The 20,143-nt window shown below is 55.3% G+C and overlaps 7 protein-coding genes across 7 annotated transcripts; 5 read left to right on the plus strand and 2 right to left on the minus strand.

Annotated features, from left to right (window-relative positions):
• Positions 1–4,113: 4,113 nt before the first annotated feature.
• HRG_06488 (uncharacterized protein) lies at positions 4,114–5,538 on the plus strand (the record flags this gene model as incomplete). Its single annotated transcript, XM_044864959.1, has 2 exons — positions 4,114–4,414; positions 4,460–5,538. The coding sequence occupies 2 exons, from the start codon at positions 4,114–4,116 to the stop codon at positions 5,536–5,538; spliced, it is 1,380 nt and encodes a 459-aa protein (XP_044719899.1).
• A 907-nt stretch (positions 5,539–6,445) lies between these two features.
• HRG_06489 (enoyl-CoA hydratase/isomerase domain-containing protein) lies at positions 6,446–7,360 on the minus strand (the record flags this gene model as incomplete). Its single annotated transcript, XM_044864960.1, has 1 exon — positions 6,446–7,360. One exon carries the CDS (start codon positions 7,358–7,360, stop codon positions 6,446–6,448), a length of 915 nt encoding a protein of 304 aa, XP_044719900.1.
• A 2,273-nt stretch (positions 7,361–9,633) lies between these two features.
• On the plus strand, positions 9,634–10,701 carry HRG_06490 (glycosyltransferase sugar-binding domain-containing protein; the record flags this gene model as incomplete). Its single annotated transcript, XM_044864961.1, has 1 exon — positions 9,634–10,701. One exon carries the CDS (start codon positions 9,634–9,636, stop codon positions 10,699–10,701), a length of 1,068 nt encoding a protein of 355 aa, XP_044719901.1.
• A 359-nt stretch (positions 10,702–11,060) lies between these two features.
• On the plus strand, positions 11,061–13,081 carry HRG_06491 (clr5 domain-containing protein; the record flags this gene model as incomplete). The annotated part of the gene is made up of 2 exons (XM_044864962.1): positions 11,061–11,176; positions 11,329–13,081. The coding sequence occupies 2 exons, from the start codon at positions 11,061–11,063 to the stop codon at positions 13,079–13,081; spliced, it is 1,869 nt and encodes a 622-aa protein (XP_044719902.1).
• A 696-nt stretch (positions 13,082–13,777) lies between these two features.
• On the minus strand, positions 13,778–14,020 carry HRG_06492 (uncharacterized protein; the record flags this gene model as incomplete). Its single annotated transcript, XM_044864963.1, has 1 exon — positions 13,778–14,020. One exon carries the CDS (start codon positions 14,018–14,020, stop codon positions 13,778–13,780), a length of 243 nt encoding a protein of 80 aa, XP_044719903.1.
• A 1,357-nt stretch (positions 14,021–15,377) lies between these two features.
• On the plus strand, positions 15,378–15,629 carry HRG_06493 (uncharacterized protein; the record flags this gene model as incomplete). Its single annotated transcript, XM_044864964.1, has 1 exon — positions 15,378–15,629. One exon carries the CDS (start codon positions 15,378–15,380, stop codon positions 15,627–15,629), a length of 252 nt encoding a protein of 83 aa, XP_044719904.1.
• A 1,549-nt stretch (positions 15,630–17,178) lies between these two features.
• HRG_06494 (GLEYA domain-containing protein) lies at positions 17,179–18,531 on the plus strand (the record flags this gene model as incomplete). The annotated part of the gene is made up of 3 exons (XM_044864965.1): positions 17,179–17,461; positions 17,550–17,599; positions 17,665–18,531. 3 exons carry the CDS (start codon positions 17,179–17,181, stop codon positions 18,529–18,531), a joined length of 1,200 nt encoding a protein of 399 aa, XP_044719905.1.
• Between the last annotated feature and the right edge of the window lie 1,612 nt (positions 18,532–20,143).

Below are 20,143 nucleotides of genomic sequence, written 5' to 3' on the forward strand. Positions count from 1 at the left end.
CTGTGAAGTAGCTTTTGACTGGGAACGGCGTGCTGGGGAGGTGCCCCTGAGAGAGGTATAAATCTACCTTCTTTTCTCGAGATATCCTTGGAAGTGTGCAGCATCGTGAGCTTTGATATGCCGGAGACGGTTTTTGAACGCCAACAAATGAGTAAGGCGACCAACCGAGGTTTCCATGTAACGCATGTAATGACGGAGGAGAAGAGACACTCGGGGTTCTTGATTTAGACGAGTCTGCAATGGATGTGTCTCTGATCGTGGCGGCGCCACAGGGGACATTGTTCTCGCTTGTCTTGGGCCTTTTTGTTTCTTGCTGCACCCCGAGCGGGGGTGAGACAGGACCGGGCCATCGTTGGTCTGTTGGGAGCAGATAGTAATAGTCTAACAACCAGTACTCCGCTGGGTCCTTTCTCTGTCAAAGCTGATGATTTGTTGTGCACGCAACGTCCATGCAGACGGCGTCAGCATCAGCCAGACGCGACCGCATCAGCACACGGGGCAAGGGGTGAGAGAGACCGATTGATTGGGCGAATCGCGAATTGACTAGATCCAATCAGCCGTCAGCGTCGAGATTCTGGGCCGGGAGCACGAGAAGGGTGGGTTGCCGGGAGCGGCTGAGACGAGGGGGGCGGGGAATTTGTTTGTCTTGGTCGGGGGGTCGGGGGGACAAACGAGAAGCGAAAAGGCAAAACGGTCACAACATGGTGCATGAGACGGGTGGTTCAACCGATGGCTAGTGGGAGAGGCAAATTGTGGTCAGTCGGAACACGGCTGTCCGGAGGGCACTGAGCGAGACTCGGTTGTGCAAAGGGGGGAAAGGACCCGAGTGGGCGGTGCGACGAGACAGAGAAGTCGTTTGTTTTCGAGGCGCATTGTGTGCGCTCCGAGATGCTTTTCTTCCAACAAGTAGGGGGAGAAGGAGGAGTCTTTGCGGTCGAGGGCGAGGAAGACGCGCGCCTAAGCGATGCTGATGACGATGATGATGATGACGACGATGATGATGATGGTGATGGTGATGGTGATGGTGACGACGACGACGACGACGACGACGACGACGCGTCTTGCTGCGCAGGCTTCCTTGCCTCTTGTACACTATATGTCATCCATTTCCCAATCCCTCTGCCATGATATTCCAAAGGTGGTGTGTAGTGCGCGTTGCTCAGCCTCTTCCTCGCCGCGATGAGCCCCCTCTCATGATGGTGCGGAGGCAGGCAGAGAAGGGTCCGTTTCGTCAATTTTCCTGATTTTCCGGTTTTGGACCGGCTTGTTTCAATTTTTCTTCTTTCCTAATTCTTATTTTCATGCTCTGTCCGTGTTTTCTTCTTCGGCTTCGTCGTCAACCGGCGCAGAAAATGTTTTTTCTGTGGCGGTGCTCGTCGCCCGGCTGTACCGGCCCGATAAGAGGCTGCAGCCGGAGAGTTCGCCAACGAGGAGCAGGAGGTGCCACGAGGGGCGGGGTCAGCTCCGGCCGTCGATTGTCGATGAAACAGGCTGGCTCTGGGGATTTCCAGGATCAACGGCCGAAGTTCCCTGCCGACTTGATCGACGGTGGAGAAGAGAGTCCTGACGTCAGAGCCAAGAGGCAGCTTCCGTCTTCCAGTCTTAGCGGCAGCCCTAGAAGGAGCCGCCGGCACGAGTTGAAGAAAGGCACATGGGGAACGGTTGCCCTGTAGATCTCGTCGAGAGGGGGGGGAAAGAAACAAGAAAACCCCGCACACACCCACACTGTGCTGTTAGTGGGTGTAGGTGTGTACAGTACTGTATGTAGTACGAGGTGGCGGATCGACTTTGTTTGAAGCCGACGAGGTTGGTTCGACGACAAAGACGACACAATTGCACGACATACATCTGTCTGCAGGTGCATGCCGCGGCAGCAAGACAGCGCTCGACGAAGGCTTTTGGCCCGTGGTGACGAGACTGGAGATGCTTATCCTGGGCAAAGGAGAGGCGGAAAAGGTGTGAATACGGATACGTGGACATGGAAGCCATGGCAGAAGAGGCCATGAGCCGTTGCAGGCAGCCAGTACCGTCAACAATTGACGCTCCACGGGAGAAGACTGCATCGACGACACAAGGCCCGTCTGCCTTTGTTGGGCTTGTTGGCTTGCGCTTCGCCGCGGCAACGGCAGAGGCAACGAACGTGTGTACTGTACAATTGCGAGGCCTCTCTCATCGCCCGTTGGCACGAAGGATGAGAACATAACGCCTCGGATGGTGGCCGGCTGTGGCGGAGTCGACGAGGACATTTCCAGAAGCGGTCCTCGTCTGCTGGAGAAGCCTCTCACCTCCGTCGACCAAGGCCAGGTCTGGCCGAGAGAATGAATACTGGGTCGGGGTACAGTACTTGGCCACGAGAACGGCGCGTAAAAAGACGTCTTCGGGCACCCCGTTTCCGAGCGCGGCCCTCGGCCCGCTGAGGTTGAAAGGTCGCAGCGACAGGCCGAGGATGCTCTCGTACATGACTAGCGAATGCAGTCTTGGGTGCTCCGTGCAGGCTGGCCGATAACAGACACAAGTCACCGTCTTTGGCCTCGGCATAGGAGGTCTTGGGGGCACCCAACATCTCCCAAGTCCCTGTACATGCTAGCCTCGTCTGTTCGGGTCAGGTACAGTAGCTACATAAGCTTGTCTTTCTTCCCTCTCCCCGCAAAAGTAGGGCCACGTGCACCATTATGCAGCCAACGCGTGAGGTGAGGCGAACTTGACGGCGATTTGAGGTCAAAAGGGGAGGAGAGGGGGGGCGCGGATGAGCCAACGAGTTACGAATCACGGGGGCGCAGGTACAGTACAAAGGAGCCCAGCTGTCGTGCATGTCTGACAAATGGCGGAGAGTTTCCCGTCTGCTGATGCTGGTGCTGATGTAAAAAAGCTCAGCTGCTTGGCCTGCCTGATGCAGAGGGTAAAATAGGGTTATGTGGGTTGGTGCGGAGTACGGATATAGAGGTACTGTACATCGAGTACAATGCGTCAGCCACCTGAGGTACTCTACTAGTGCCTCTTGTTAGTGCGTACTGTAAGTGCCTGCTTAGGTATTAGCTCATCCCAAGGCCCCCTCCCTCTTCAGCTGCCAGTGGACAATTTCTTCGGTGTTTTGGTTAAGTCGGCCGACCGCTTTTATTAGACCGCTTGTGCCGTCACCCCCCAAGCCACCTCAGCCACAGCACACACGCAAAGTACAGTGCGTACAGCAGCCCCAGGCAAACGCATTCGTCCACCCGCGCTCAGCGACCCGCCCTGCCCCTCTCCAGGCGGCCGTACCGGTACCTCCCCCCACCTCCCCAGGACCGCCAAATCACCTCTTGCTCGCCTCTTGCTCTTCTTCCACCTCTGGACGCCCATCTCGAGTAGCCGCTTCTCGTACATGGACTTTGCCATGTATGCATGCATTCATAACACGGGTAGGTACACACAGACTCCCGTCGTAACCGGCCAGGGTCCTTCGTTCGTCCTCATCCCGCCTCCCCTGGTCCGCCGCCCCTCATCCGGCCCTCATTCATCCATTCAGTCATTTCTTCTCGCTTCTCAATTTCCCCCTTGCTGGTCCTCTTTTTCCCTCCATTGATTTCGCGCCCTGTCGACCCCCAGCTCTTGGTCGTCGCCGCCGCATCTATCCTCCTCATCCTCCTCATCCTCCTGCATACAATACCCGCCCGCCATTGGTCTCCCATCGACAGCGGCGGCCTTCCCCTGCCTGGGTAGGGTTACTTTGGATTGTTTGTTGTGCTGCGCCCTCTGGCGCTGCAGCACCTCCCCCCCTCCATATGCCTCGTCTCCCGTCACCCTCGGTACGACTTTGAGAGGAGAGGCGCCAAGAGAGAAGCGAAGCAAGAGACGGAGAGGCGAGAACCCGTCATGCTTTGAGCCATTGCCCCATCTACACCGAGTCTCGTCAGACGCAGCAAACTTGGCTGCCCGGCCACCCACTATCCGACCTGCTCTCCAGCGTACCTACTCGCAGTCCATGAATCTGCATCCCTCAGTATCCTACCTTCGACGACGCCAGCGACGCCTCCGTCACCCTCACCGTCTCCAGCAGCATCCACCCCCGAAAACGACGCATCGACAGACAGCAAACGGCGGCCGTGACGCGCCCTTCGGATCCCGCTCACGGCCATGGCCTCGCTGCAGCTGCGGCCGACCACCTTGGGCCAGCGTGGTGGAGGCAGTGCCAAGCTCACCAAGCCACGAGGCCGCATCGTCGTCAAGCCCCTCCTCAAGAAGCTGCACTCACACTCGGACCGCGAGTCGCTCGACCTCGACCGCGGTTGGGATGACCAGCCCTCGCTCGAGCGCCTTCACCATGGCTCTTACGACACTCCTCCCGTCTCCCCCCACTACACATGCTACGCCTCCCCGAGCTCCGCTAGGTCGCCGCGCGACGTGAGCTTCTCGCTGTCTCCATCTGACTTTGGAGGTGCAGTAGCAGGGACCGCGGGAGGGGCCGCGGGAGGGGTTCCAGCAGGAGGTGGCCGGCCTCATAACTTCTCGCACGCCCGCTCTGCCAGCGCCGCTTCTCATGCTTCCATTGCCACCACCAACAGCGGCGGTGGGCGCAACGGCGGCTCCTTTATCCATCCCTTCCAGCAGACCCCCCAGACGTCGCTCTCGTACGCTCACTCGCGCGCCTCGCTCGACGTCGTCGCCCGCGACTGCTCGCCTACCATCACCGAAGACGACGGCGACTTTGATCCAAACGCCTCCTTTCACTCCGTCTCGACCTCGGCCGCCCGGCCGCCTGCCCATCACCTCCAGCAGCAGCCTCGCCGCTCCTCGCTTGCCAGCCAACCCGCCAGCTCCCTGTCGGACGGCATCCACGCCCTGCACGTCGTTGCCAGCCGTTCGCTCTCGGGCTCCGTCCAGCGTCTCGCCTCCAGCTCCGCCAACCAAAGCCGCTCCGAGCTGCAGCTCAGCGCCGGGGCCTCCCTCGTCGACTCACCACTGTCGACGACTGCGCCGCCGGCAACCGCCATCTCCTCTCCCCAGTCCACCACCGCTGCGCCATCCTGTTCCTCGTCGACCGGGCCAATGTCCCCCATTCGCTCCTCTCTCGACATGGCCGGCTTCCGACTTCGCTCCCGGAGTGAGCTCGACGCAGTCAGCCGCCAAGACCATGTGCGCGAGGCCCGTCGCAAGTTCGAGGCCAAGGAGCGCGCCAAGGAGGAAAGGTACGCCCGTGAGCAGGTTCGCAAACGAGAACGCGCCTGCAGCAAGGAGGCCCAGAAGTTGGAGCGCGAGCAAGCCCGACTGCACAGGACGAGCCAGGCCAGCCTATCCGGCCGACCCACCTCCAGCGGCCCGCGCCGGAGGGTGGTTGCCGGCGGCATTGGGCTCGGTCTCGTCGAGGCCGACGAAAAGTCTGCCTGCTCCGGCCGCGCAGACGACAGCCCTTCCTTGGGGCAGGCTCCTCGGGCTAGGGCGGACAACGTCGAATTCAAGTCATCCAAGCGCACCAAGACAGCCAAGCACAGGACCGTCGGTGTCTGGACCGCCTTCATGCTCTGGTTGAGGACTCGGCTGCTCAAGCTCGGACGGCGCTAGGAGAAGTCGGCGAGCCAGGAAGCTGATTCTACGGCCTCGAATGGTGCGGGGGGCCTCGTGGCGGCGGCAAGCGCTGACGCTTGTTATATTTTTGCGACACCTGCCCGACGATATCACATGTACGGCTCGATGAGGTCATTCCTAGCCTCGAGACTCGGCGAGGGCCTTTGCGCGAGCAGACCGAGTTTGGAAGCCTTCCGTGTCGGCCTGCAGAAACGATGCAGAGCCTTGAACCACTCAGGAGAGCCTGGGTGATTAGTAGTTGCAGAAGACGGGATGATGGCAGCTTTGCCACCAGCTCCACGTCTATCGCAACCGCAAGCACCACGTCATCGACAAAACATTGGTTATTGACATCGTCGAGAAGATGCGTGGTGACCATATTTCCTTTGTCTTTCTTTTGTCTTGTTTGCATGGCGTCATGGAAGGGAAAGTAGGAGGGGCCATTTTGCATATCCCGGCCTTGTTTTGTTTCGCTTGTCTCATGACTGCATGGCTTGAAGGGGCCTCAACCGAGCAATATCAGTCGTTGCTCAGGGTCTCTGCTCGACCGGCGAGCACGAGCGGAAGGAGGGAAGGTGAATTTTGAAGGGCAGGAGCGTCGTCTCGATTTGGTGCTTGGATGAGTGAGCGTTTATCCTTAGGTTCGAGGCCTGACGGCTTGCATACATGGCTGGAGTAAGGTCGGGGCTGGCCGGTGGGCAGTTTATCCAGGCGTTCCAAGGTCAGGGACACGACAGCGTTTCGGGCTGGGCGGGCCCCTTGTGGCTCCAGTCCGGAGTCTGATTGCGAATTGACAAATTACACGTACAAGCAAGAAAAGCAGAGACTGTGTGCCGCCCAGCAGCAGATTATTATCACTTGGAAGATGGAAATCAGCTCCCTCACATAGACAGGCGGCAGGCCGTCAAATTTTGGGCTTGACCCTGACATCTACTGGACTCCACCACGGATACCACGCGGGGGCGTCGTCCATGGTTGCCTTGAAATCCGGCCGCCTCTTTTGCAGGAAGCTCGCGCGCCCCTCTTGGGCGTCGTCGCCCAGGATGAGGGCATGGAACAGCCTGCTCTCCAAGAGGTGGGCGTCCTCGGGGGTGGCGGGGGCGCGATAGATCATGTCCTTCATCAGGCGGGAGGCGACGGGGCTGACGTTGGCAGCCATGTCGTCGGCGATGGCGAGGGCGGTGGGCAGGACCTGGTCCGGGGCGACGACGTCGCTGAAGAGGTCGCTGAAGAGCTTGTGCTCTGCCGGGTAGACGGCGGCGGTGGAGACGAGGTGCAAGGCCTTGCTGGCGCCGACGAGGCGCGGGAGGAAGAAGCTGCTGCAGGCCTCCATGCAGAAGCCCCTGCGGCCAAAGACGAAGCCGACCTTTGCGCCGCGGCTGGCGATGCGGACGTTGGCGGGCAGCGTCATGGTGATGCCGACGCCGACGGCGGAGCCATTGACGGCGGCGACGACGGGCTTGGCGCACGAGTACATGGCGAGGGCGACGCGGCCGCCCTGATCGCGATGAAGCTCGGCCTTTTCGACGAGGGGCGCGTCGCCGGCGTCGTTGAAGTCCATGCCGACGCAAAACGTCTTGCTGGCCGGGTCCGACGAGGCGAGGACGACGGCGCGGACGCGCGGGTCGTCGGACAGCATGTTGAAGGCGGCGACGAGGGAGTTTGCCATGGTGTCGGTAAAGGCATTGCGGGCGGCGGGGCGGTGCAGCGAGACGACGATGACGGGCGTGACGGAGGCGGACGAGGGCGGGTGGTGGGCGAAGCGGAGGGCGGGGAGGGAGAGGGTGGTGTAGCTGTCCGGGAGGGTTGAGGGGGACATGGTTGCAACTCGGCTTGGTCGGGAAGGGAAGGGGGGGGTTGATTTGCGCAGCGTGAGGCCGTTCGTGGTGGAGGGAGGAGTGGTGGTTCGTCGTGCAACGGACGACGGACTTTACGCAGGCCCCGACTTGGGCCGAGGTCCACTGAAATTGCGGGGACCGTCGAGCCTGGACGGGCTGTCCCTGGCGGGCTGCCAGTGGCACCTGGGCAGGGCCAGTGCTGACGCCCAGGGTGCACCCAATATTAAATTCGCTCTCTTGGCTTGCCAGAACATCGCTCCTCTTCTCCCCCTCGCCATATTTCATCACGGGGCTGTTTTGGCCCCCATGCCTCACTAGCAAGACCAAGACCTGAGGACACGCAACACGCACCAGTCATGCAATCACCTCTTTTGTTTGCAAACCTCTCTTTGATGATGATTGATCGGTGACGGAAAAGTCTATACCGACGCCGGCCATTCGGCACAGGACGACGTCTACGTCAACCTTGATAACTTAGTCGAAGTCGAAGAGCTCGGCCCCTCTGAGCCAGAAGAGCAGCAGCAGCAGCAGCAGCAGCAACACCACGCCATACCAGAACTACATCCACGGACATGGCAGAGCTGTGCTCTGCTTGAACAACCGAGGCGAGCGTCAAAGCGGGTGTTGGGGGGGCTCGATGGCTTGGTCCGACTTGAGAGCCATGTGCTGCGCCGAGGTCGTGGACGTAGCAAGGGCCTCGAGGCAATCTGACGGTCCATGTACGGGCAATTCTTGACCTTTACTCCGTGCCAGGCTTTGCTGACAAGTCGTCCCAGGTTACCTCCGAGTTGATCCATGGCGCAACATGCACGGGCTCGCGGCAGTGGCGATCCATGCTAAAACGCCTATCAGACCATCAAGATTTTAGAGAGAATCTTTGGGTTTGACTTGAGCCTGAAGAACCATCTTTGACAATCCGACGGGGAAGGTTGACGCCCTGTTTCCTGTCGATTTGAGCAGGTCCATTGAGCCCTCTTCATGACGCCGGCCTGACTTTGGAGAGATTCGTGCGCCTTACGTCCATTGCACTTTGGACTTGGACCATCATCCCTTGACGACACCTTCCGGTCTCAATGCTTGCGACATGCCCCGAGATGCTCGGCCGCCCAGTGATGGGGTTGCTGTCTGTTGGATCATCGGGGTTAGGGGGTTGATGGACTGGGAGTCGGAAAAAGCAGGGTCCCCTGGCATGTCCAAGAGACATTTGCATGAGTCTGCGCGTCTGAGGTGCTGCATGTCAGCTTGATTGTTGGGATATATGGCTGTTTGACGGACCTGCCTTCACAGCACGCACCAGTCATGCAATTGCACTCAGCTGTTTCCTAAACGTGGTTTCCATGGTGACATTGGCAGCCTCGCCTGAGCATGAGGCGTCTTGGATAGCTCACCGCTGAGCCTCCGCAATGTTCGATGCTCATGCCTGCTCATGACGCGAGAATCGTGCTCTGCCCCCCTCGCCGACGTTGTCAGTGTCGATGAGCTTAGAGCTGGGCCCGGCCAAGGGGGCCCCCGACGCAGTTTCCGCCGAGCAGAGGACAGTTTGGAAATTCTCAGGAAGTGGCGGCAGGAGGCGAGGGTTGGTTGGACACGCATTGCTTCGGGCTTGTTGACCTACAGTCACTGTGCCTCAGCCAGACCTCACTCAGCCACTGTCGTCTGACTGTCGTGTTTCCCCCTTCCGCCCCCAATCCGCATCGACTTGACGTCTTCCGGGCGGTAATAAAGGACCGGCGACGTCCTTTCACTCACGATGCGAATCAACCTGCACAAGCGCAGCAGAGACGTGCGCGAGTTGCTGGACCAACCCAGCACGAAGCGGCAGACAAGGTCGTCGTGAGCCGACCGAAGCTCAATTGGCTAAACAGAGTTGCCCATGTTCTCGCGGTGCATTTCTCGCGGCAGACTAGGCCCCAGTTCCATCTTACGTCTTTTAGTTTCGGGGCCCCTGCGGGATAAACCTGCCTTGAACGGTCTGGCCGGCAGGGAGACCGATCCGCAGCACATGTGCATATAAGCACCAAAAAGGCTAATAATATCTGCTGCCATCTATGCCCTACGCGTGCAATGAGCCGCAGCTTCAAGCTCCACTCTGGTCGAATGCGGTTTGGCCGGCTTGCGTATGCTTGGGGGGAAACAAAACGCCTGGCCTATATAAAGCTCTCCACAGAGTGCCGTGTATGGACTTGTAGGCACGATCTGCCGTCTCCCGCTCGTTGGGCGGTCGAGACGATCCAGTACTGAGTCGAGGAGAAGCATGTTCATCCCCAACTGGCGGCGCCGGGCCAGCTTCCACCTCTGTCTTGTCGTAGCAGCCAGCCTCATCGTCGCTGCCCTACTCGGTCTCCATCGCGGGCTGCGCGAAACAGGCCTCGAGCTGGTCCGGCCGGCCTTTTTTTACGTCACCGGTCTTACACGTTATGACTTCAAGCCCACGCCCGACGAGCAGGCCTGCCTCGACGGCACCGCGGTCCGCATCAACGCGCCCAACATGCCTTCCAGCATCCCCAGGGTTGCCCACTTCATCACGGGCGTGGACAGGCCAAATCCCGCCACCTTGGTACTGTGGCTGGCCGTGCGCGCCGCGGCGGCAAACCTAGGCCCGGATGGCGAGATCCGCCTGCACTACCTTCATCTGAGCGACGAGGGTCCCTGGTGGAGCGGCGTGCGGAAGCTCGTCACCCTCGTGCGCCACGAGCCGGGCTTTCTCGATGAATTTGCCCGCCTTGCGCCGTCCGACTGGGATCCCGCCCACAAGGCTGATGTGCTGCGGCTGCAGATCCTCCGGGCCCATGGCGGCATCTACCTCGACACCGACGCCATCATCCTACGCCCCCTCGACCGTCTGCTGAGCGGGCGGCGCGACGTGGTCCTCGCCCACGAGGGCGGCAACCGCAGGGGCATGACGAATGCCGTGATACTGGCCAAACGAGGAGCCCCTTTTCTCGAGCGCTGGTACCGAATGTACGACGGCTTCAACCCCCGCCTCTGGAACTACCACTCCGTCGTCCTGCCGGCCAGGCTTGCCGACAGACACGCCGAGGAAGTCTGCCAACTGTCGCCTGCTGCCTTTTTCTGGCCCCTGTGGCCGAGGCAGCACATCGAGTGGATGCACGCGCCGTTGAGCCCGGCAGAGAGCGCGACAGTTGCCGCTGCCATTGCGCGCAACAACGGCTCCCTCTTCGGCGAGCAGCTCATTAATCATGCCTGGAACCACCCGGCTGCCAGGTTTGTCCGACACCTGACGCCCGAGCGCATCAAGACCGAAGACACGAGGTTCAACATGCTGGTGCGGCGATTTGTCGACGTCGAGTCGCGGATCTGATGAGCGAAAGCAGCCGAAGAAAACCCTCTGTCTAAGGGAGGAGATTTGAAGCCGTCTGTGGCCCGAAACCCTAACAAGGACGATTGTAGACTGGAATCAGACGTAAGTACGGCGTACAGTAAGAGGAGAAGGGGTGGAGCGGCGATGGAATTCGTCGCATGCAGGCAAAGCAAAGCATTGTCGTCTCGGCTAAAGACCGCGCCCTGCGCTGACTAATAATACTCCCAATCATCAACCATCGTCTCTCTTCCTTGGTTGGACTCTTCCATCTCCATTTGGCCATGATGCGTCTCCACCGCTATGGTCCGCGCTCCACGTCCTGCCAATGACCACATGTCAACCCTGCTCTCGCCCGTATCATGGTCTACGACTGGGACCGCCACCAGCAGACATGTTACCGGCTCTACATCGACGAGGGCAGGCCCCTCGAGGACATCAGGGCGCATCTGAAGAGCGTCCACGGCTTCGCCCCGAGGTGAGTGACTGAGTGCCTGTTCAAGGCGCACGACTCGAAGCGAGCTCCGTCTCTCGTAACGCGCGCATTCTTGACGCCATAAATGCTTCCCTCGCGCTCCCCGTCTCAAGCCGTCGCACAAGGGCACGTCCGTCGACTTACGCCGACAACAGCAAGAGGGCCTTCCAGGCGCAGTTTAGACGCTGGAACTTTCCCCCGAAGCAGCGGCCGGCGCACGCCAATGACCGGCTAGTCAGTCGGGTCAAGGAGCTCTGGGAGAAGAACCTCGCCCAGCGGGACATGTTGCGGGTATTGAACGAGGAGGATGGCTTCAACATCAAGGCCAGAGAGCTGATGCGCCTCAGGACGCGGAACAGGTGGCTGCTGCGGGCGCCAAACGGAGAAAGGTTCAGGAGCTGGGAGCCCGAAGGCAGCGGAGGCACTGTGGAACAAGAGCCTCAGAGCCAGGACTCGACACACGCTGTCCGAAACGAGCCCGAATCGTTCCCCAATGAGTCCGACCACGGCAAGCGGAACCGGCGACGGCGACGGCGCAGAGCCGCGTCCGACGACCGAGCCGGCTTGAATGCCCGGTTCCCGTCCGAAACGACGCTCGACCAAGCTCGCCACATCCTCGGCCTGGACCCCGCCACGTACCGCACCCTTCGCAGCACCTTTCGGCTTATATGTCACCAAGAGGGCGTGTCTAAGAAGACGCTCGCTGGCGCCGAGGGATGGGAGACAGTCAAGGCGCGCCTGGTGCGGGACCTACCCCAGCTCCAGACGGCCCTGTGGACGGCCAGGGACCATCCCGAGCCGGGTAAGCTGGCTCTCGATGTGATCTGCACCGACGTTACCAAAAGGATGCGCAATTTGGAGACGCGCATGACGCTGGCCGAAGCTAAAAACGCGCTGGGCGTTAATCCCGAGGAATCGCGCGACATGCGCGCCGACCTTCACCGCATGCTGTCGGAGTCGTCATTAAAGTGCAAGTCAGAGGCGAGTCCGCAGCAGTGGGAAGACCTGAAGCGGAGATGGAGCGACAGGTCGATTCTGGTCCAGCGAATCATGGAGGGCGTGAACGGCGACCCAGACTCGCGCAACAAGGTTCGAGCTTTGGAGGTTGTCGCCAGAGACGTCATGAAGAGGATCCGCGATGGCAAGGGGCGCGTGGAGCAGCGAAGCACCCAGCAGCCGTCTCTCGGTGCAGACGTCTCATCGTACGGTGAGCGGGCAACGGGTAGTGATAAGACGATGGAGCGTCAAGGCTCGCCAGCCGAGGGGCTTGAGGCAGATCTGGGAGACGACGTGGGCAGCAACGCCTTTGACGACATGTCGGAAGTGTCGCACACCTCGCAGGTGGCCTTCAGCCCTGCAAGCAGCTCCGAGAGCACCCCGTTGGATGTCCCAGAGCGGCCACAAGCGTTGAGCCTTGCAACCCCCCGAGAGACCCTGCCCCAGGCCCCGGTCCTCGAGTCCTCCCTGTCGGTGGCCATGGGAATGGAATCGCAAATGGAGTCTTCACTTCTTCTCGGGGCCCACGCACCACCAGACTTCATCGACGAGCCATACGTCCATCCCCAGTACGCTTCCACCGCGTCACCCGCGTCCGTCTTTTCGCACATTGAGCCCGTCTCTTCTGCGTGTGCGGTGTACTTCCGCCTGCACCCGTCGTCGAGCTTCATGGCGAGTGCAGGCTTATGGATAGCGACGCTGGACACCCACTCGGTAGAAGAGCTCCGGGACACGGCCGTCGAGAGGTTTCCTGGCACCATTTGCGTGCGCGTCGAGGGCATCCTCAAGGATGGCAAGGGGCGCGAGCTGCCGCTGCAGATCGGGGAGGACCAGGAGCTGAGCGCCTACCTGGCGCATCTGCAGGGCGCGGCACCCACGTTTAGTGTGCAGCTGGTGTGGAAGACGTCCTGAAGAGTAGAAAAAGTGCCGGGATATTCGACGGCGACTTGTTTTCTGTTTCATTTTTCGCAGGCATGGTGGCTGGGCAGGCCGCTGGATTTCCGCAGGACGGGCGGGTAGACAGTACGTCTATATCGCGGAGTTATTTCGAGTTTCGGGGCTTATACCAATGGAAATAATGATCTTTCGGGGTCGATGCTGTATTAGAATTGCATTTACCGTAGTCGTCTGGAGTCCCGAGGAATTGAAGGTATGGCGGGATCGGCTCCTGTTCCTGGCAGATAACTGGACACGGGCTTGGCCCTGGATCCCCTTGGGCCACCGCCGACGGCGACGAGAAAGTATACACTGCCGACTTAATTGCAATTGACATGGAGCGTAGTGTTATTCTGCCAACTCACGCAGCCCACTTGCTGCACATGAAGCAAAGACAGCCGCGGAATTGACTTGATCGAGCTACATGTATAAGAACGAGTGACCTAATCGAACCCATCTACAACATCAAGTAAACGACAGGCTGTGAGATATATGCTTGGGTATAACCATAGATAGACCCCAAGCTCCTCAACCAAAACGCCGACCAGTGACGGCATATATCATCTTATCCTCTCAAGGACAGGTACAGGCGCCACCAACATTGCTGCAGCCGCAGGCCCGGACCGGGCGAGAGCAATGGCATCCATTCGAGCTGCACGTGCCCGAGCATGCCTATGAAGGGCCGAGGGAGTCTTGTGAGCACGTCTCGGCACACTGGGTGACCTTGGAGCCCCTGGGCACGTGAACCCGGCAGGGAAGCCTCACCTTCCTGGCGAAGAGATTGTTGCCATCGCCCTCGGCGGAAGAGACGTCTCGATCAACAAGGTCCACGGCCTCGCCCATGTCAGGGATGGCGGTGGAAAGGATCGGGGACGCGAGGACGCCGGCAAGGAGAAGGTTGGTAATAAACCTCATTTTGAAAGCGACAGGTGAAGGTGAAGAGTCGATAAAACAGTTGATGGTTTAAGAGGGGAAGTAAGTGATGCAGGGCCAAGAGGGGATGGGATGCCCGGTAAGTCAGCTAAACAAGACGAACTTTATATATCAGCATCGCGGCTTAAGCTGTCTCTCAAGGCATGATACAGCAGTGACGCTTCATGAGAACAGACATTCTAAAATAACAAGAATACTGTACATGGTGGCGAAGCTGCCCAGTGCCCTCGTGCCGCCCCCTCCTACCATGATCAGCCAGTTGCAACGTCTCCGATTGGGCTCCTTCATCGGCGCCTACACATGGACGGGACGGGGGCGTTGGGGAACAGATGGGGGAGGGTTTCATCGGCCCGGCTTCATGTCAGCGATTTCACCTCCCTGCCCGCTCCTTCCGGGCTATGTTTTGGCCCGGGGCAAAAGGAGCATATACGCTCAGTGTAGAGACTCGGCCAGTGTGACTCGGCCCTAAATGCGCTGTTACCTTGGTGGCTTGCGGCTGTGGAAACGCGGCTCTGCGGGTGGCGGCGGCTGCAGGGTGATGGAGTCTAAATACGCATAGGGCTTGGCTTGTTTGGGGTTTCATCTAAAAGCTGCGAGGCTTCGGACCTTGCATCTGTGGGCTGACAAGTCAAGGGGCTGATGTCTCGACAAGAGCGGGCAGTATTTAGATGTGCCATGTGCTTCTATGCAGGATGAAGGTCTGGATCTAGATGGAAATGCCTGGTAGTTGAGACTTGTATACTCGATCCACGATGGATAGTCGTTGGCGATGCCCTCATGTCCGCTCCACTCCAGCTTTCTCAGGCCAACGCACATATGCCGTCTTAGCGAGGAGGTCCTGGCTCAAGCTCATCATCCTGTACCTGGCTTTCCTCGTCCAACCCCAAGGCGGGAGCACTGCCTCGGTGAACCACGTTTTGAATCAATCCCAAGCCAATGATACGACATCTCTGATATCTGATGTAGCAGTGTCGACAGTTGGGTCGTCTATTGTCACGCTGGGTCAGACCTCAGACCTTCAATCCAAGTCCAACCCGTGCCGGCGAGCCGAGCTGTGGTATGATCGGTTCATGGCCACCCACGAGCAGCCGTGTCAAGAAACAGGAAGGGCTCAGGCTTACGACTACGCGTCAACATAATACGTACATTGATCGCCGGAGTTGTGGTTCGAGGCAGAGCCTCTGTGATGCTTGACCTGTTTCCGGCCTGCAAGTCCAGCCCTGTTGCGTAATATCCAACACTTTGACCTATTCAACTTCCAAACCCCCCGGTCTCCGAGCTGCTGGCCCCAACGTCGCATCATGCGTGTCCAAGTAGCCACGATTTCTCGAGTTTAACCATGGCCGCATGTGCTGATAGCTTGTGTGCGGTGCCCAACCTGAGCCGCGAGGAAAAGCGCGAGGAGTTCAACCACGATGCTGCAAATGTGTCCGGGATGCGCGAGAACCTCCGCGAGGACCTGATGCGCATCGGGCACCAGTACTTTGACGGCGCCGCCGAGATGAGGGAGAAGCTTCGCAACGCATGGGACGAGCTGATTCATGCGGCAAAGATTCTCCTGCGGACAGCCCCGAGCATGACCGCCTCGTGACGCTTGTGCTCGAGACCTGTTAGTTCGGCCTGCTTGCTCGCAGCGGCACGCTGTCATGCCGTGTTTGGGGCGATCGACAAGGAGCTTGCTGGTATGACATTTGAGGATTATTACAGGAGCGCCCCAGATATTCGGACTGGTCCGATATGGGGGTCCGACACGGGCCGAGGAGAATTAGCACGTTATTCCATGGCCGGATCATGTCTTCAAATGAACTACCCCCAGTCTTACGTCTTACGGCATTTCACGCTGTCAGTGGACGTGGCCGGGGGACCATGCTGCGCCCGGGGGTCGGCGTGGGGTTCCGGGAGCGTAGCGGCGCGGCCCGCCGTTTGTTCGGGCCGTGCGTGCTGTGCTCGTATTCTGAGGTCTTTGGGTATTGGAAAGGGGAATTGTTGGACGGGCTGAACCATTGTGCTACTCAGTACAACTTATTTAGAGTATTACTATTTTGTCCCGTAGCAAATTTCTACGTGGTCCAGAATCTTTCTAAACCCTCTCTTCTAATGAGTTGTTATACTGTCTTAGTCATTAGCCGCAAAGTAGAATTACCTTAATAGTCACTCTGAAATGCCCATATTATAAATTATGTGTCACATCACGCCACATCACGCTTCATTTGCATAGGGTTGAACCCCTATAGTCGGATTTCGTTCTAAGGAGGATTTCTCTCTTACTTGGCCAGACGTTTAAGTATGCTAATTTATAATTTAAAACTATCTGGAATCACTTTTTATGCTTACTATAATAATAATAATATGTACTAATAACCGCCCTGCCGTTCGGAACGTCTGTGTCTTTAAGGGACCCTATTCCTTTTGCACCCCATTCCTAAAGGTACCTAGCTCCCTAACATACTTGGCTCCTTTGGGTCAAAAACCGCTCTGTGAAACTAGACGCAATGGTATGTGACAGCCCGTTAGCAATTTAAAGTTATATCGCTTGCTGTATAGTTTGTCCTGTTATAGACCGGCAAAATGGATAATAGTTCGAGCTTTCCTACTGTCTACTTGTCGATAGGAGGAGCATAGGTTTTGATACATAATTCAAGACATCGATCGGCTTAGTAGCCACGGAGAACCACTCCGGAAATAGTTTGAAATCCGTCTAGAGAATCGGTAGAATCTAACACCCTATTTTAAGCTAGGAAAATTCCGACGGGGGGTGTCCGATCGACTTGCTCAGGACATAAGATGGATTTTTTATTTTCTGCTATTTTAGGGGTATTCAAAGACATATATGGTCGCAAAATAGTCTACTAAATTTCTGTGTAGATCTCAAGGCAGCTTAGGTTCTGGACTGGTTCCCCATACCGGCAGTAACGGCGCCATTCCAGGAAACCAGTCATCATCCCCGCATATGGCTAAGAAACACGATCACTTGTATTTGGACGACACGGCAAGAAGGGATCCAACTGATAACTATAAGTACCGAGGTCCGCCAACCATCAAAACTGGACTTTTCTATTAGGTAACAAAAGCAACGCCACTGTCTTCTCTAATCAGATCTCATATTTGCCTTCTTCGTATCGCCGAATTACTCATTCGAGATGAGGATCTCTATTCTTGCCGCCACCTTGCTCTTTAGGAACGGGCTTGCCGTTGATGATCTTGAACCTTCTGCTGCGCAGAGATATCGACTCGATTTCTCGGAGACTCTTGAAAACTCTGCAAACGAGCAGGGCAGGAACTATGCTCGTGGGGAACAGATCGCCGCATCGGACTATAAGGAGAATGAGACGCCTCCCGAGTACAACCCCACCATTACTGGGGGCGGGCCGGAGCCCACTGACAACCCATGCCCTCCTGATCAGAGGAAATGCGGCGCCAAGTGTATCTCATGGAAATCCACATGCTGCACTCGAAGCAAGAAGGAATGCCAGGGAAAATGCATCAAAGCTGAAGCAAAATGCTGTCCCAGGGGCGAGAAGGGATGTCACGGAAAATGCATCGCAGGTGGAGCAAAATGCTGTCCCAGGGGCGAGAAGGGATGTCACGGAAAATGCGTCAAAGCTGGAGCAAAATGCTGTCACAAGGGCATGAAGGACTGCCATGGAGAGTGCGTCAAAGCTGGAGCAAAATTCTGTCCCAAGGGCATGGAGGACTGCTATGGAGAGTGCGTCAAAGCTGGAGCAAAATGCTGTCCCAAGGGCATGGAGGACTGCTATGGAGAGTGCGTCAAAGTTGGAGCAAAATGCTGTCCCAAGGGCATGGAGGACTGCCATGGAGAATGCATTCGCATAGAGGATAAATGCTGCAAAAATGGTCCCTGTCCCAAGGAAACCTGCCAGCCTGGGTTGCAGTGGGCCTTCTATCAGGGCAGACGGGTTGATACGACTCAACCTGGCGGCGTTCCCTACAACAAGATTCCTAGCTCAAGCTGGTATACGTCTTTTGATATTCAAACTTTCCTTCAGGGCCAGACGCCTTTTATTAAAGGCACAACGAAGATTTTCGGCTTGGACCAAGGCGACCCTTCCTATCGTAACTCTCGCACGGTCTATGGAAGCGAGGTTCCCACTCGGGAATACAGTGTTATCCTGCATATTGGCTACTTCCATCCCAAAAAGGCAGGCAAGTACACGTTTACTCCCCTGTACGTGGATGAAGCGGTTCTTGCCTGGTTCGGTGACAAGGCCAAGTATGGATTTACAAACACTAATATGGAGGTGCATGGCAATTGGAACGCCCCCTCGACTCCCTTTACCTACACTGTCCAGAGGGCCGGGGATTACATTCCTTTCAGGTTGATGTGGGCCAACGCTCAGGGCGGCAATGGATTCTCCTTCCTCGTCAACGATCCGGATGGTGTCCAGGTCGTCTCCCGAGAAAAGCCCTTGATCGATGATCAGTTCGTTTTCGGTTGCGGTGCCGAATCTAGGGCCCCGCCGTTTAACTTCTAGTAGGGTTTTTAATTAACTAGATATCTTTACTCGAGCTCTATAGCTTAGAATAGCCTTATAGACTGCTATAATCTAGTACTTTTTATCTTATATCCGTTTATAAGTATAGCTTAATAGTATCTAAGGTATTACTAAACGCTAATAATCTAGTTAGGTAAAGAGAGCGGAGAATTAGTAAGGTATCTATTGCTAGTTATTATATCTTTATATTAAGAAAAGAGAGTATAAATTATACTATCTTACTTAAAAGAGGGAGTCTATAAGTATAACCATCTATCTCTATATAATTTAAGGGAAAATAGGTTTCCTTACTAATCTAGCTACTTATAGTTACTTAGATCTATTAAGTAACTTTCTTAGTATCTTATAAGTTAATTATAATATTTAATATCTTTAGATATAGTAAGGGTATTAGTACTACTTTAAAAGATAAAAGGTATACGCTTATAAGTATATATAAGTATAAGCCTAACCTAATTTTTTTATATTTATAGCCTATTATTAGTCCAATTAAGTATATAATATACGTTTCTAAGCGTTTTAAACGATAAAAACTATAATACTTACTTATTAATATAGTATTAATATAGTATTAATATAGTATTATTATACTTTTATTATTTTATTAATATATTATTAGTATTATACTATTATTAATATATTATTATATTACTACTATTATACTATTATACTATTATTATTATATTTTAATTATACTATTAGTATTATTATAAAGTATAGCTTAACTTTATAGTTATTAGAGATATCTCTTTATAAGAGAGATCTAAGAAGCTAAAATAACTAGTATAAAAGAAGAAAGAAAGAGCTAATAGGAGGTATAAAAAAGGGTAGGAGAGAGAGGGAAAGTAAAAGTAGTAGTAGCTTTTTATAAAGAGATATACTAATAATAGCTAAAGTAAAGAGGAAAAATAGTAAAAAGCTCGGTCTATAAATAGATATTAAATACTAAGCTAAAGAGGATTATCTTTATTAATTAAGATATTAAAAGGATATAAAAAGAGGCATTAGATAAAGGAAAAAGAAAGGAATTAAATATTATAATACTTAATTCCTTACTATAAGAATTGCCTTTTAAAAGATTTAAATAACTTTACTATACCTATCTTACCTCTTACTATTAATTTTACCTTTATAAATTATATATATATAAGGGTCTTAGCTTACAAGGGTAAAAGTAGTAGTCGCGCTACTAGATCCCCCCTACTTATCACGAAAAAGATGTAGCCGCCTGTCAGATATAAGCGACAGCGTCAATTAACGCATATAGTATACGCGACACTACTATATAGTTAATATAGTAAAAAGAAATAGAATTAACAAAGTAATAGCTTTATTAATTAACTATACCTCTTATATAATAAGATTAATAAACTTAGCTATAGTCTAAGGTCTTTTATAATATTATACGAGAGATCGTTAGCTTTAGACAATATAAGAGAAAGAATATTAAGAGGAGGACGGAGTAGGGGTAGCGCGGCTATAAGGGCAATATTATTAGGCGCGCCTATAGCTTCGTCTTAGGAAACGGGTCGTTAAGTAGCAAGCTAATAAGTAGGCGCCGCTATCTATATAGATATAAGGGCTAGAAAGG

The sequence above is a fragment of the Hirsutella rhossiliensis genome (assembly GCF_020360975.1).
Source record: "Hirsutella rhossiliensis strain HR02 chromosome Unknown scaffold00006, whole genome shotgun sequence".
In the NCBI taxonomy this organism is placed as follows: domain Eukaryota; kingdom Fungi; phylum Ascomycota; class Sordariomycetes; order Hypocreales; family Ophiocordycipitaceae; genus Hirsutella; species Hirsutella rhossiliensis.